Raw genomic sequence first — 17,167 nt, 5'->3', positions numbered from 1 at the left:
ATGCATTGACCTTTTTGAGTTTAAAACTAACAGACAGTTGCAGTGATCTTTTGAAACTAGTGATGAATGCATTGACCTTTTTGAGTTTGAAAATGACAGAGAGTTAGAGTAATCTTTTGAAAATGGTGATGGCTGCATCGACCTTTTTAAATTTAAAAACGACAGACAGTTGCAGTGATCTTTTGAAAATGGTGACGGCTGCGATGACATTAAAAAAAAAAAAAAAAAAAGACTGACAGTTGCAATGATCTTTTGAAATTTGTGATGGCTGCAGTGACCTTTTTGAGTTTAAAATCGACAGACAGTTGCAGTGATGAAATTGGTGATGGATACCCCCAGAAACGGAGTATGGGTGCCTACATGGCAGGGTAAAAACGGTCATAAACGTAAAAGCACACTCATATGCATATGAGTGAACGTGGGAGTTGCAGCCCACGAACGCAGAAGAAGAAGAAGAAGAGAAGGTGACGGATGCGGTGACTTTTTGTAATATAAAAATGACAGACAGTTGCAGTGATGAAATCTGTGATGGCTGCAGTGACCTTTTTGAGCTTAAAAACGACAGATTGTTGCAGTGATTTCTGAAATTGGTGATAGATGCAGGTACCTTTTTAAATTTAAAGAGGACAGACAGTTGCAGTGATCTTTTGACATTGGTGATGGTTACATTGAACTTTTTAAATTAAAAAATGACAGGCAGTTGCATGATCATTTTGAATCAGTGACGGCTGCAGTGACCTTTTTGAGCTTAAAAACGACAGATTGTTGCAGTGATTTTTGAAATTGGTGATAGATGCAGGTACCTTTTTAAATTTAAAGAGGACAGACAGTTGCAGTGATCTTTTGAAATTGGTGATGGTTACATTGAACTTTTTAAATTAAAAAATGACAGGCAGTTGCATGATCATTTTGAATCAGTGACGGCTGCATTGACCTTTTTAAGTTTAAAAACGACAGTTACAGTGATCTTTTGAAATCGGTGACGGCTGCATTGACCTTTTCAGTTTGAAAACGACAGACAGTTGGCGGTGATTTTTTTAAAATGGTGATGGCTGCATTGACCTTTTTGAGTTTAAAAACAACAGACAGTTGCGGTGATCTTTTAAAATTGGTGACGGCTGCAGTGACCTTTTTTTTCTTTCTTTTTTTAACTCATTCAACCCTGTACCAGAGCATTGCTAGTGTGTCAGAATTTTTCATTAAAATGGTTTCCATGTTTATACCTGAGCATAAACCACAAGCAAAGAGAATAATTAACTTCTACAGTAATTCCACCTTTGACATGTGTTGATTTGAAGGAAAAGAAACAGTCCATTTTACCACATCACAAGAGAGGCAAGGCCTTCAAGACTCACTTGTGATACACTTTAAAAAAATCCAAGCTTTTTATGTATTGAGCATAATTTCAAAATGTAATGTTTAAGATGAGAAAGATCAATTTAAAGCAAATTAACTCCCCTAGCATTAATTACAGAGTAATTTCCCTTTTTTACTATCTGCACCAACACGTTTGCAAAATAAATAAAACTTCCATGCTTAGCAAAAGAAGTTCCTGTTCGAACAAAAAATGATAATAATGACTGCTCATGTTGTTGGGTCAGAATATCAGATCAAAGTGCCAAGTTTAGAGAATACAAAAAATATAAATATAACAGTAAATGCAGTTTGCATATAATTAGGCTTCTTTTATTATTTTTTGTGCCCATCCCAGAGGTGCAATATTGTTTTAAACAAGATGACTGGAAAGAACTGAATTTTTCCTATTTTTATGCCTAATTTGGTGTCAACTGACAAAGTATTTGCAGAGAAAATGTTAAAGTTTACCACAGACACACACACACACACACACACACAGACAACCGAACACCGGGTTAAAACATAGACTCACTTTGTTTACATAAGTGAGTCAATAATGGCAAGGAAGCCTGTTGAGCCTGTAAACTTCCCAGGGTTGAATGGGTTAAAGAACATTGTCAGCTGCAGTGACCTTTTTAGGACAATGACTGCTGCAGTGACCTTATTGAAACAGTGACAGCTGCAGTGACCTTATTGAAACAATGACAGCTGCAGTGACCTTTTTAAACAGTGACAGCTGCTGTAACCTTTTATTTAAAAAAAAAAGACCTTTTTGAAACACTGACAGCTGTAGAGACCTGTTTAGAACAACGGCAGCTGTAGAGACCCCTTTTAAAACAATGACAGCTGTAGAGACCTGTTTAAAACAATGACAGCTGTAGAGACCTTTTTAAAGACAGCTGTAGAGACCTGTTTTAAACAATAACAGCTGTAGAGGCCTGTTTAAAACAATGACAGCTGTAGAGACCTTTTTAAAGACAGCTGTAGAGACCTGTTTAAAACAGTGACAGCTGTAGAGACCCCTTTTAAAACACTGACAGCTGTAGAGATCTTTTAAAACAATGAAAGCTGTAGAGACCTGTTTAAAACAATGACAGCTGTAGAGACCTTTTTAAAGACAGCTGTAGAGACCTGTTTTAAACAATAACAGCTGTAGATACCTTTTTTTAAACAACGACAGTTGTAGAGACCCCTTTTAAAACAATGACAGCTGTAGAGACCTGTTTAAAACAATGACAGCTGTAGAGACCTGTTTAAAACAATGACAGCTGTAGAGACCTTTTTGAAACAATGACAGTTGTAGAGACCTTTTAAACAATGACAGCTGTAGAGACCTTTTTGAAACAATGACAGTTGTAGAGACCTTTTAAAACAATGACAGCTGTAGAGACCCCTTTTAAAACAATGACAGCTGTAGAGACCTTTTTTAAAGACAGCTGTAGAGACCTGTTTAAAACAATGACAGCTGTAGAGACATTTTTGAAACAATGACAGCTGTAGAGACCTTTTTTTTTAAAGACAGCTGTAGAGACCTGTTTAAAACAATAACAGCTGTAGATACTTTTTTAAAGACAGCTGTAGATACCTGTTTAAAACAATGACAGCTGTAGAGACCCCTTTTAAAACAATGGCAGCTGTAGAGACCTTTTTTAAAGACAGCTGTAGAGACCTGTTTAAAACAATGACAGCTGTTGTTACCTTTTTTTAACTCACTGAGCACGGCGCACGGCCATTTCTCCGGCATCAAAATTCATCTCGTCAAAACGGTTTTCAATGTCCGACATGTGCATGAACAGCAAAGAAAGGGGACTAACGTCTGCAATATTTCTGGATGTGTTCACATTTGATATGAAGGAAAACCAGTGTATTCATTTGTTGTTGTTGTTTTTTTTCCGCATCAGTATGGTATGGAAGCCTGGCGAGGCTGTCAACTGCCCAGGGCTGAATGGGTTAAAGACAGCTGTGGAGAGCCCTTTTAAAACAATGACAGCTGTAGAGACCTCTTGAAACAATGACAGCTGTAGAGACCTGTTTAAAACAATAACAGCTGTAGAGACCTTTTTAAAAGACAGCTGTAGAGACCTGTTTAAAACAATAACAGCTGTAGATACCTTTTTAAAAGACAGCTGTAGAGACCTGTTTAAAACAATAACAGCTGTAGATACCTTTTTGAAACAATGACAGCTGTAGAGACCTTTTTAAAAGACAGCTGTAGAGACCTGTTTAAAACAATAACAGCTGTAGAGACCTTAAAAAAACAACAACAAAAAACCCAAAAAACAATGACAGCTGTAGAGACCTGATTAAAATAATGACAGCTGTAGAGACCTGTTTAAAACAGTGACAGCTGTAGAGACCTGTTTAAAACAGTGACAGATGGCAACATTGGCTTTAAAAAAAAAAAAAAAAATGTTCCAGCCCCGTTCCATGGACAACAGGATGCTGGTGGAGGCCTTCAGGAAGTGGGTGGGGGAGGTGGCCGATGCCAGCCACCCCATGGTGCTCTACCACGGCATGCTGGTGCAGTTCCCTGTCACCATCGGTCAGTATGCAGCACGGTGCAGTACTGTACAGTACAGTGTGATGGGTGCAATAGCCGAGTGGTTAAAGCGTTGGACTTTCAGTCTGAGGGTCCCAGGTTCAAATCTTGGTAACAGCGCCTAGTGGGTAAAGGGTGGAGATTTTTTCTGATTTCCCATGTCAGCATATGTGCAGACCTGCTTGTGTCTGGACTCCTTTCCTGTTTATGCACAAGCAGAAGATCAAATACGCACATTAAAGATCCTGTTATACATGTCAGCGTTTGGTGGGTTATGGAAACAAAAACATACCCAGCATGCAGATCCCAAAAACGAAGTATGGCTGCCTATGTGGTGGGGTAAAAACGGTCATACACATAAAAGCCCACTCGTTTATACACAAGCGAACGTGGGAGTTGCATCCCACGAATGAAGAAGAAGAGTACAGTACGGTACTGTACAGTACTGTACCATACAATGCAACACAAAGCAGTACAGCCCAATACAATGACAGTTGAAACTGTCCGTGAATTTTCTGTGGTTTCCAGGGAAGTTGCTAGCTGTAGTCATAATTTTTATTTGCTGTTCAGGAAAGCTAAAGCCAAAAACTGTGCATAAAAAATGTTTTAGCAGTTCTACAAAAAGCTGGTATCTGTGTCTGGAAATGGCTCTCCAAAATGTTAGAAAGTGTATGATATCAACTATTTCAACAGTACTGGGAAAAGTGAGAAAGTGTTGTCAACAATTTCAGCAGTACTAGAAAAAGTTAGAAAGTAGACTATTTCAGCAATTCTAGGAGAGGTTCTGAAAGTGTGCCAACAATGGCAGCAGCAGTGGGAAAAAGTTAGTGTGTCAGCAATTTCAGCAGCAGTGGGAAAAAGTTAGAAAGCACTATCAACAAATGTCAGCAACTGTAGGAAAAGTTAGAAAGTGCATCAACAATTTGAGCTGCAGTCAGGAAAATTGAGAAATCAACAATGTCAACAGCTGTAGGAAAAGTTAGAAAGTGCATCAACAATTTGAGCTGCAGTCAGGAAAATTGAGAAATCAACAATGTCAACAGCTGTAGGAAAAGTTTGAAAGTATGTAAAAAATTTCAGCAGCAGTTAGGAAAAGTTTGAAAGTATGTAAAAAATTTCAGCAGCAGTTAGGAAAAGTTATGTCAGCAATTTCAGCAAAGCTAGAAAAAGTTGAAAGTGTGCCAACTATTGTGTCAACAATTCTAGCAATGCTGGGAAAAAGTTAGTAACCGTGTGGACAATTTCAGCAGTGCTAGGAAAAGTTAACATCAACAGCAGTAGGTGAAGTCAGAAAGTGTGTCAACAATATCTAGAAAGTGTGTCAACAACATCAACACAAGAGAAAAAGTTAGAAAGTGCTTCAAATTTTTCAGCAGCAGTTAGGAAAATGTAGAAAGTGTGCCAAAAATGGCAGGAAAATTTAGAAAACATGTCAACAATTTTCAGCAGTGCCAGCAAGGAAAAGAGAAAAAAAAAAAAAAAAAAAGTGTCTGGAATTTTCAGCCGTGCATGTGGAAGCCCAGCTATGTCTGGGCAGTGGCTTGAACTCCGCCACCCGCCTCTCACAGGCCAATGTCGGCTCGGCCACCATCATCGTTCAGCGCCATCTGAAGGACGATCAGCCGCTGCCAGGGGTCATCACGCCCATGCTGGCCTATCGTCGCGTCGACGATTTTGATCCCAAGAAGCCCACAGAGCATCTGGAAAACTTGGGGTATGTTTGGGTTTGATGGAGAGAGTGAATCTGTGAAAGAAAAATATTTTTGAAAAAAAGAAAGAAAAAAAGCTTTGACCCTGCAAATAGAAAGCATGACACCATTCATCCAACAAAGTCACATGTCATTCAGACAAGATGATAAACCAAGGTCCCATGTGCAGCATACACTTTGCACAGGTAAAAGAACCCATGGCAAAGAGAGGCTTGTCCTTGGCAAACATTTTGCAGAAAAACGGAGTGGGGGCTTGGGTTACTGCACTGAGGTGACATGCTCTCTCCTGGTAGAGCAGCCTGAATTTTGTGCAGAGAAATTTGCTGTGACAAAAACTAGTGCAATACAATGCAGCACAATACACTGTACCAGAAAAAAAACAAAAAACTTTACCAGCATGGATGCAAGGCTTCCCTTGCAGAGCCCTAGACACAGCGGATATGAATTCACTGCCCTGATGGCCATAAAAGGCTGTGGGACCTTTAACTCTTTCACTGCCATAGGTGACTTAAGTTGACTAAAACAGTGCACATTGTTCCAATGTACCTTTTATTTACCTGTGTGCTAGCTGAATCGGTAGCGTAAGGATCACTGACTTGAAGTTGTGTACCTTGTGTAATGGAGAGAGTTACCACCCTTTACTATTTGTTAATCATATCGTTTCCTGGCCCATTATTTGTATAATTTCCAGTGGATAAACTACCGAGGCAACCATGTATTTGTTCTGTATTATCCATGTGTTCTGTGTGGCTTATTCAGGATTAAAGAGGCTATGCCAGTCTTGAATAAAAGCTAATTTGTGTTTGCACGTTTCTTCTGTCTTTGCTGCTGTGTGCACATGTCAAATGATTGGTATAAGAACAGGCCCGGCGCTTTCTTTTTTCGAGGAAGTGCCTGGGTTTGTTCCAAATGTACCTTTTTTTTTTTTTTTATTTACCTGTGTGCCAGCTGAATCGGTAGCGTAAGCATCACTGACTTGAAGTTGTGTACCTTGTGTAATGGAGAGAGTTATCACACTTTACTATTTGTTAAACAGTGCACCATAGGTGACTTTTGCCCCCATTGAGGGGTCATGTTGAAAAGGCCATTTTTCACATTCAAACAAAGCTGGACAGGTGCAGCCAGTTTCCCACCAATAGAACAATGACTAACCTTTGCCCCCTGACTGAGTTTGAAGTGATCACGTCCATTGTGTTGTTTTGACATGAACTGAAGCCCGTGACTGAGAGCATCGTTTCTGAACTGTTTGGTGCCGGGGAGTATTTTTCACACAGAAACTTGGCAGTGAAAGAGTTAAACCTTTAACCAGTTGGGGTTAAAGTTAAGGTTGTTGTGTCCTTGTTATGATTTATTATTATTATTGATATCATTTTTTTTTTAAATGCTTTTCCATTGGAGTGATGGCCTAGAGGTAATGCGCCCGCCTAGGAAGCGAGAGAATCTGAGCGCACTGGTTCGAATCACGGCTCAGCCGCCATTAATTTCTCCCCCTCCACTAGACCTTGAGTGGTAGTCTGGACACTAGTCATTCAGATGAGACGATAAACCGAGGTCCCATATGCAGCATGCACTTTGTGCACGTAAAAGAACCCACGGCAACAAAAGGGTTGTTCCTGGCAAAATTCTGTAGAAAAATCCACTTTGATAGGAAAAACAAATAAAACTGCACGCAGGAAAAAATACCAAAAAAAAAAAAAAAAGTGTGGCGCTGTAGTATAGCAGCGCGCTTTCCCAGGGGAGAGCAGCCCGAATTTCTCGCAGAAAAATCTGTTGTGATAAAAAGAAAAAATACAAATACAAATACAACTACAAATTCTTTTCGCTGTCTCTCTCCCACCAGGGGCGTCGGGGCCCTCACCAAGGCGGCCCTCAGACATCTGGAGGCGTGCCTGGGCTCTCGCCCGCTGCCACGGAAGCTGTTCGGGGACCGCCCGGGGCTAAACCACGGGCTGCTGCTGGTGACGGGGCCCAAGGGCAGCGGGAAGACCTGCCTGGCCGCCGCCCTCTCGCACGCTGTGTCCAAGTTCCCCACGCTGGCCCACACCTTCACTGTTGACTGCAAGCCTCTGAGAGGTGAGGTGCTGGGGTTGTGGGGGTTTGGAGGTGGGGGTGGGGTTTGGGGAGGGGTTGGATGCGTTGGGTGTGTGGTGGGTGTGGAGAGTGGGTATGGTGGATGGGTGGGTCAGGAGGAGGGGGGTGTGTGGGGGGGGGGGATGGGATGGATGGGAGGGGTAAGGGGTGTAGGTATGTCAGTGTGTGTGTGTGTGTGCATGTGCGTGTGCTTGTGAGAGAGGTTAGGGGTGTGTGTGTGTGTCTGTGTCTGTGTGAGTGTTTGTGTGCGTAGGTATCTGACCGATGATGATAGGCACTACATAAGCATCCATATCATCATCATCATCACCATCATCATCATCATAATCAAATGTTTTCATCACTTTAAAACTGAATGGAATGTTTGCAGGAAAACGGGTGGAGACCCTGCAGTCTTTGCTGGAGGCGGCGTTTGACGAAGCCACGTGGCGACAGCCGGCGGTCATCGTTCTGGACGACCTTGATGTCATCGCTCCGGCACCGGACAGCCCCGCCAGCGAGATGTCAGGGGAGGCGCTATACGCTGCCAAGGTGTCTGAAGGTGGGCAGGGGGCTTTGGATGGAGCTAGGGTGGTCGTCTTGGTGGTGGTGGAGGAGGTGGTGGTGGTGGGGGTGGTGGTGGTGATGGTGGAGGAGGTGGTGGTGGTGGGGATGGTGGTGGGAGTGGTGGTACTGGTGGTGGTTGTGGTGGAGGAGGTGGTGGGGGTGGAGGTGGTGGTGGTGGTGGAGGAGGTGGTGGCACTGGTGGTGGTGGTGGTGGAGGAGGTGGTGGTGGTGGTGATGATGATGGTGGTGGAGGAGGTGGCGGTGGTGGTTGTGGTGGTGGTGGTGGTGGTGATGATGGTGGTGGAGGAGGTGGTGGTGGTGGGGATGGTGGTGGGAGTGGTGGTACTGGTGGTGGTTGTGGTGGAGGAGGTGGTGGTGGGGGTGGTGGAGGTGGTGGTTGTGGTGGTGGTGGTGGTGGTGGTGGTGGTGGTGGAGGAAGTGGTGGAGGTGGTGGCACTGGTGGTGGTGGTGGTGGAGGAGGTGGTGGTGGTGGTGATGATGATGGTGGCGGAGGAGGTGGCGGTGGTGGTTGTGGTGGTGGTGGTGGACGTGGCGGTGGTGGTTGTGGTGGTGGTGGTGGAGGACGTGGCGGTGGTGGTTGTGGTGGTGGTGGTGGAGGATGTGGTGGTGGTTGTGGTGGTGGTTGTGGAGGTGGTGGTGGTGATGATGATGATGATGATGACTACAGTGTCACAGAAAGGTGCTGTACACCACCAAGGTGGCTGAAGGTACTGCAGGACAGGAGCTGTGGTGGTGGTGGTGATGGTGATGGTGGTGGTGATGGTGGTGGTGATGGTGGTGGTGGTGGTGATGGTGGTGGTGGTGGAGGTGGTGGTGGTGGTGGTGGTGGTGGTGGTGGTGGTGGTGGTGATGGTGGTGGTGGTGGTGATGGTGGTGGTGCTGGTGGTGGTGGTGGAGGTGGTGGTGGTGATGGTGGTGGTGGTGGAGGTGATGGTGGTGATGGGTGGTGGTGATGGTGATGGTGGTGGTGATGGTGGTGGTGGTGGTGGTGGTGGTGGTGATGGTGGTGGAGGTGGTGATGGTGGTGGTGGTGGTGATGATGGTGATGGTGATGGTGGTGGTGGTGGTGATGATGATGATGATGGTAATGACAATCAAAGCATCCACTCATGTGGAGTGATGGCCTTGCGGTGACACGTCTGCCCAGGAAAGTGAGAAAGTCTGAGCCCATGTGATTGAATACCACCACACCTGCCAGTATTTCTGCCCCCCCCCCCTTCCACTATATCTCGAGTGGTAAAATTCAACAGAAAAATCCACTTGGATAGGAAACTGTTAGATAGGAAACTGTTATGAGTTGTTAACATTTTCCACGTGTGAGCAGTGCTTGAAGGCTTGTGCGTTTATGTGTTTGTTTGTTTGTTTTTATCCCGCCGTGTAGGCATTCATACTCTGCGTTTTTGAGGCATGCCACCTTTAATCAACCCTTGACTTTTGTGGGCAGTGTTTGAGGGGCTGGTGAAGTTTGAGATGCGCAACTTCAGCCGCCTGGCTCTGATTGTGACGAGCCAATCGCGGTCCACCTTGCATCCCAGCATCGTGGCCTCCAGGGGACTGCACTTTGTTCAACAAGTGTCCACGATCAAACCGCCGGATAAGGTGGGCTGCTCAGTACATGTTGGTCTTTTTTTTTTTCTCAGGGGATTGGGGGACAGGGGGGGTTGGAGGGAGATGTGTGTGTGCATGTGCGTTTGTGTGTGTGTGCATGTGCATTTGTCTGTATGTGTGTGTGTATTTTTGGGGAGGGGGACGTGTGTGCGTGTGTGTGTTCGTGTGATGACAAAGACGGCAGTGACAGTGATAGTGATAATAATGATAGAATGCAGGCTTATATAGCGCAGTAACCCCATCTCAGATTGGGCTTACAGCGCTTTACAATATGATATACAAATTTAAGACTAAGTGTCGTAAAATATGTACAAAGTCAACACAGTTTCACATCACATTGGCTAAAATATACATAATTATGTAAGACTAAGTGACATGAAAATATGTAAGGCACCATCACGGTCTCAAATCACACAGATGCAAATCACAGCAAAACAAAGCACACCACATTCACCGTTGTCAAAAATAAACACCAAGGAACCAGGTATCACGGAAAACACACCAAAATCATCACAGATGCATACAGATCAACACAAAGAGCACATCCAGCTACAAAATCACAGCAAGCATCTGCAGATGGAAAAGTTTCAGTGAGAAAAGTACAGATTGAAAAGATATGCTTTGAGGGCTCTCTTGAATGTGGGTGTTGGGGTGTAACGGAGGTGTGAGGGTAGTGAATTCCATTGTTTAGGTGCAACAAAAAAGGAACCTTCACCTTAAGTTTTAGCACGAATCTTTGGAACAGACAGTGTGCGCTTGTCATTTGAAGAACAGAGTTGTCTGCATGGTGAATAGACAAAAAGTAGATCGGAAAGATAGACAGGACAAGAATCAGTGAAGAAATTGTGACAAAGGACTGAGAGTTTGCTTTGTATTCATGCTTGAGTGGGGAGCCAATGAAGGGAAGCGAGTAGGGGAGTGATGTGTTGACATTTCTTAGCTAAGTGATGACAATAATGACCATGATGATGACAACAACGACACACTGTGGACGTTTCAGATGGGGTGGCAGGAGCTGCTGCAGAGCTTCCTGGAGACACTCAGCGATGATGATGACAGTGACAATGATGATGACAGTGATGACAGCGACAGTGATGACAATAATACCATGATCGTGACAACAAAGATTATGATGACACTTTCGATGTTCCAAACGGGGCAGCTGGATCTGCTGCAGAGCTTCCTGGAGCCACTCATCCATAACGACATGGTGATGATGATGATGACAAAGACGACAGTGACAGTGATGACAATAACGACCACAACAGTGACAACAATAATGACGACAGTGACACATTTGTCGACGTTTCAGACGGGGCGGAGAGAGCTGCTGCAGAGCCTGCTGGCACGGCACAGCACGGTGTGTGCCCGCACCACGCTGCAGCGGCTTGACGTGGAGGGGGTGGCGGCCCGCACAGAGGGCTTCGTGGCCCGCGACCTGCAGGTGCTGGTCAACAGGGCCCTGCACTCCCACCTCGCCCAGCTCCCTGCAGGTGACTGAATGACTGATTGATACGGATGCGGAGGCAGAATGGTGGCAGGATCGGCCAGGCATTTGGAGTTTTGATCCAGTGGTTAAAGCTTTGGACTTTCAGTCCCAGGTTCGAATCTTGGTAAATGGTGCCTGGTGGGTAAAGAGTGGAGACTTTTCCGATCTCCCGGGTCAACATATGTGCAGTTCTGCCTGTGCCTGAATCCCCATCATGTGGGAGAGCAGCCTGAATTTCACACAGAGAAACCTGCTAGTAATGTAACACAACATGATACAGTGTGACACAGTATGGTACAATACAATGCAATATGATAAGAGATAATACAACACAATTCGATACTATATGATATGATATGAATCGATATATGATATGATATGATGCGATATGATATGATACAATATGAAAACATATGATACAATATGATATGATAATTGTGATATGATAATGTGCAGCACAACACAACGCACCACAACCCAAACAACACACCGCAGTGCAACAACCCAACACAACACAACCCAACCCAACCCAACCCAACCCAACACAACCCAACCCAACCCAACACAACGCAACCCAACGCAACTCAATGCAACTCGACTCTAAAGTACAATAAACCATACCCCTGCGTGCGTGCGTGCATGTGTGTTTGTGTGCATGTGCGTGCGCGCGTGTCCCCTAACAGAGAGCAAGTCGGTCACCCTGGTGCAGGCAGACTTTGAGGCCGCTCTGGACGGCTTCAAGCCGCTGGCCATTCGGAACGTTCCACTCCACACGTCGGGGGAGCTGGGGTGGTCGGACATCGGCGGTCTGGAGAAGGTGAAGGCGTCGATTGTGGAGACTCTCCAGTGGCCCAGCAAGGTGGGGGCTTGGGGGTGGGGGCTTGGGGGTGGGGGTGGATACCATACAAAAAGATAAATGCAGCACCATACAATATGATAAAATACAATAAGATAAATGCAGCACCATACAATATGATAAAATACAATAAGATAAATGCAGCTCCATACAGTATGGTACAATACAATAAGATAAATGCAGCACCATACAATATGATACAATACAATATGATAAATGCAGCACCATACAATATGATACCATACAATAAGATAAATGCAGCTCCATGCACTATGATACCATACAATATGATAAAAATGTTTCTTAATTCTTTCTGTTTTTACTTTAAGAATACAAGTTATTACCTGCAGTGTGTGGATGTATGTATGAAACGGTGTATGTGATATTTTTTTTTTTTTACATTTGTATCTTTGTAATATTCGTAAAAGCTGTTGTTGACTTTTACAGTTATGGTCCCCATGTTGTTTACTTGTCTATGTTGTGATAATGCACCTGACCAAATTTCTCCAGTTGGAGATAATAAAGTTATTCTTATCTTATCTTATCTTATCTTACGATAAATGCAGCACCATGCAATGCAATACAAGCACAATACAAAGAGCATTCTGCGCTGTCCCTCCCTCCCAGTACCCCCAGCTGTTTGCCAGCTGTCCCCTGCGGCTTCGCTCCGGACTGCTGCTGTACGGCCCCCCCGGCACGGGGAAAACCCTGCTGGCCGGCGCTGTGGCCAAGGAGTGCTGTCTGAACTTCATCAGCATCAAGGTGGGCGCACCAAGGGGTGTTGTTTGTGAGTGAGAGCGTTGTGTGTGTGTTTTTGTATGTGTGTTGTGTGTTGTGTGGGGGGTGGGAGGGGATGGTATGTGTGTGTGTGTGTGTATGTGTGTGACATTGTGTGTGTGTTTGTATGTCTGTTGTGGGGGGGTGTATGTGTGTGTGTGTGTGTGTGTGTGTGTGTGTGTGTGTGTGTTTTCATTTGCTTTGTGTGTGAGTGTGTGTGTGTGGGGTGGGGTGGGGGTGGAGCGAGGGGTGCGGGGGAAAGGGGTGTATGTGAAAGAGGGGGAGGGGTGTATGTATGTGTACGGTTGGGAGGGGTGTGTGTGTGTGTGTTTTCATTTGCTTTGTGTGTGGGGTGGATGGGGATGGGTAGGGGGGGAAGGGTGTATGTGTAAGGGGGGGAGGGGTGTGTGTGTGTGTGTGTGTGTGTGCATTTGTGTGTGTGTGCGTGTGTGTGTGTGTGTTTGTTTTGTTTTTGTGTGTGTTTTCATTTGTTTTGTGTGTGTGTGTGTTTGTGCATTCATCCGTGTGCATGCTTGTGTGTGTGTGTGTGTGTGTGTGTGTGTGTATGTGTGTGTGCGTGCGTGCACATGTTTGTTTGTGTGGGGTAGGGGAAGAGGGGGAAGGATTGCAGGGGTTGGTGTGTGAAGGTGTGTGTGTGTGCCTTTTATCCTTTTTTTGCAGAGCTGAATATTTATTGATCTGATCTTTGGGATAAGTTTTGTGGGGTTTTTGTTGCATCCAGCGTAAATTCCGGAAATTGGGGAATGGGTTACTTGATTCATTTCAACATTGATGTTTTTAGCATTGGTGAATAAGAGTTTTAGCATTGATCATTTAATTCTAGCATTGATTTATTGATTTTGGTATTAATCGTTTAATTCTAGCATTGATTGTTGGACAGTCATATAATAATTCTTTTGCGATTTTGTGAGTGGCATTATCGCATGATACAGTCTCCTGGCAGTGTTTGTGGGCACAAGCTGTTGAAGACTGTGGGTAGTGTCTCAGTCTTAGGAGGTTTTTTTTTTTTTTTATTTTTTTTTTTTTTTTATGAAAAACAGGCACAGATTGTGAAGTTGTTACAACTTGTTATGTAAATGGAGCAGAAAGTTTTCAGGAGAAAGAAGGCACCAAGTTTAAGATGCTAATCTGCCACTACAGTGTCCTTGTTTTTTTTTATTTTTTTTTTTTTATATTATAATTATTATTTATTTATTTATTTATGTAAGCTTATCTATTATTTATTCACCTTTTTTTTTCTCAAGGCCTGACTAAGCGCGTTGGGTTACGCTGCTGGTCAGGCATCTGCTTGGCAGATGTGGTGTAGCGTATATGGATTTGTCCGAACGCAGTGACGCCTCCTTGAGCTACTGAAACTGAAACTGAGGGTCCGGGTATGAATCCTGGTCTTGCCCATTCTCCCAAGTGTGACTGGGAAATTAAATTGAGAGTCCAGTCATTCTGATAAGGCAATAAACTGAAGTCTCCCTCTTGCGAGACACACACTTGACGCGCTGAAAGAGACCTCACGGTCAACAGAAGGGTTTGTCCTCTGGCGGAATTCTGTATATGAAGTCCAGTCTGATAGTTACACACAAATGTACACGCATTTACTCAAGGCCTGTCTTAACGGTTATACTGCTGGTTAGGCGTTTGCCTAGGAGGTATGGTGTAGCATGTATGGATTTGTCCGAGTACAGTGAGAAACTGGAACTGAAATCCGAAACTGATGTGAATATGTTCCTGTTGTTATATATGATTTTGTGTATTGTGTATAATTTTGTGTGTGTGTGTGTGTGTGTGTGTGTGTGTGTGTGTGTGTGTGTGTGTGTGTGTGCGTGTGTGTGTGTGTGTACCAGGGACCAGAACTTCTGAGTAAATACATTGGTGCCAGTGAGCAGGCAGTCAGAGACTTGTTCATCAGGTGATTTATGTGGCTGTCTGTCTCTCTCTCTCTGTCTTTCCAGTGTGTGTGTGTGTGTGTGTGCATGCACATATTTGTCTGTGTGTGTGTTTGTGTGTGTGTGTGTGTGTGTGTGTGTGTGAGTGTGTGTGGTGTGTGTGTGTGTGTGTGGTGTGCGTGTGTTTGTGTGTTGTGTTGACAGTGAACATTGTATCTTCCAAGTACTTCAATGATTAGACTGAAAATTTGAAGTGCATGTCTGTTGTGTTAATCTTTTTTCTTCTGCATTCGTAGCCTCCAACTCCCATGTTCACTCATTTGTACAAGTGAGGTTTTTATGTAAACCGCTGTACAGGCAACTATTCTCCATTTTCAAGAGTGCGCATGCTGAGTATGTTCATGTTTGTGTAATCCATCAAATGCTGACATGGATTACGGGATCTTTCAGAAGCGCATTTTCTCTTCAGCATGCGTGTTACACACGAAAGAGGAGGAGGGGGGGGGAGGGGGGGGGGGGGGGGGTTCAGGCACTAACAGGTGTGCACATCTGTTGACCTGAGGAATCTTGAACCCTTTGAGCCCTGAGTTCCTGAGCAATTTTAACCCTTCTGCCTGAGCTACTGAGCCAAAATTTGCAAATAATTGGTATTTAATGTGTCACGGCAGATATAAAAAGAGTGCCCTGACCACCGCTTTACCGGTGGTAGAGAAAAATGACAAAATGCCTAGCCACCAGTTGAGCGGTGTGTAAACACTTGTGTCGTGTTTTGCTGTTGGTTGACTTATATTGAAATCGATCTTTTTTATCCAAAGCACATGCACAAAACACAGTGAAAAGGTGCGGCCACGTTGGTACTACGTTCGCTGACGTCAGAATATTACGGTTTTTCTGATTGGCTCTTCAATATAAGTCAAGCAATAGCAAAACACGACACAAGTGTTTATGCACCGCTCAACCGGTGGCTAGGCATTATGTCATTTTTCTCTACCACCGGTAAAGCGGTGGTCAGAGCTCAAGGGCTGAAATCTCCACCTTTAACTCACTCAGTACGGCCAGTCCTCTCTTCTCCTCTACACAGACCCTCGGATGTCCAGTGGGTGTCTGAATGACCCAACCTTTAGCTTCCGTCGTCAGAATTGTGGTATTCTTTGTCAACATTCACCTCTTCAGTATAAGAGCGTTCCACTTGCAATATTTTGATGATGGTAATTGGGATGAAACGCTGTTAACGTCGTCTCTTTCGCCGTTCGTATGGAGAGAGTTAACTGCCAGGTGCAGTGACTTGAGATTTGAACCCAGGAAGCTGTGACTGAAAAGTCCAGCACTTTAACCACTTGGCTGATGGGCTCGTCATCTGTAGTGTTTGTGTTCACTGAGCAATGTGGCAGAATGGGTTATTAACTCACTCAGTACGGCCAGTCCTCTCTTCTCCTCTACACAGACCCCTCGGATGTCCAGTGGGTGTCTGAATGACCCAACCTTTAGCTTCCGTCGTCAGAACTGTGCTATTCTTTGTCAACATTCACCTCTTCAGTATAAGAGCGTTCCACTTGCAATATTTTGATGATGGTAATTGGGGTGAAACGCTGTTAACGTCGTCTCTTTCGCCGTTCGTATGGAGAGAGTTATGACGCATGTTCGCTCTTTGGAAGATCAAACTGAGCGTCTAGTCCTTTGGATGAGATGAGACAATTAACTAAGGTCCCATGAACAGCATGCACTTGGTACTGAAAATGAACTGATGGCAATGAAAATGTTGTGTCGTCGTGCACTTTCGTTTTCAGCCTCACATTTCATTCCGTTCATAGTTTCGAAGTGCACAACTCAGTGCCCCCAAAAGCAGCACTTCATTTTTAGACACCTTTCTAATGTGGACAAGTTCATTTTAAAATCCTCTACTACAGTCGACAAACTTATATATATATATATATAATTAACAGTTTTACCCGTTTTGGAGTTTTTCACATATGTTTTGTACTGCTGACGGGTGAAAATGTTAATATTGCCACACAAATATGTGTGTTAGGCCCAACACTCGGCTTATATCACAGATTGACATAAGTTTATATTTGGGCCAACAGCAAAGTGAGAGCTGTATTATCAATGGTTTCTCCAGTCAATGGGAAACCATTTACAGCTTAGTCTTTTGTGAAGGACTATGACTCTCAAACTAGGAGGCAAAATTGCACTGGCTCTTAGTGCTGCAGCCTTGTGGGCTAGTTGGCCTTTGGGAACCATCCCCAACGCCGACTGACCTAAAACCCTCTTGGC

General features: G+C 44.3%; 1 protein-coding gene across 3 annotated transcripts in view; it reads left to right on the top strand.

Annotated features, from left to right (window-relative positions):
- The window catches only part of LOC143288867 (peroxisomal ATPase PEX1-like), an 80,731-nt gene that overhangs the window by 8,625 nt on the left and 54,939 nt on the right, over positions 1–17,167 (top strand). For all 3 annotated transcript variants that reach the window (XM_076597521.1, XM_076597520.1, XM_076597518.1), the window contains exons 7-15: positions 3,775–3,898; positions 5,399–5,609; positions 7,445–7,677; positions 8,066–8,236; positions 9,707–9,861; positions 11,183–11,363; positions 12,043–12,218; positions 12,843–12,977; positions 14,852–14,916. In XM_076597521.1, the coding sequence (XP_076453636.1) occupies positions 3,775–3,898; positions 5,399–5,609; positions 7,445–7,677; positions 8,066–8,236; positions 9,707–9,861; positions 11,183–11,363; positions 12,043–12,218; positions 12,843–12,977; positions 14,852–14,916 (1,451 nt within the window). The remainder of the gene's footprint in view (positions 1–3,774; positions 3,899–5,398; positions 5,610–7,444; positions 7,678–8,065; positions 8,237–9,706; positions 9,862–11,182; positions 11,364–12,042; positions 12,219–12,842; positions 12,978–14,851; positions 14,917–17,167) is intronic.

This window comes from Babylonia areolata, chromosome 13, assembly GCF_041734735.1.
Source record: "Babylonia areolata isolate BAREFJ2019XMU chromosome 13, ASM4173473v1, whole genome shotgun sequence".
NCBI lineage: Eukaryota > Metazoa > Mollusca > Gastropoda > Neogastropoda > Buccinidae > Babylonia > Babylonia areolata.
The sequence above is the reverse complement of the archived record's forward strand: the minus strand, read 5'-3'. Positions and strand labels throughout refer to the sequence as shown.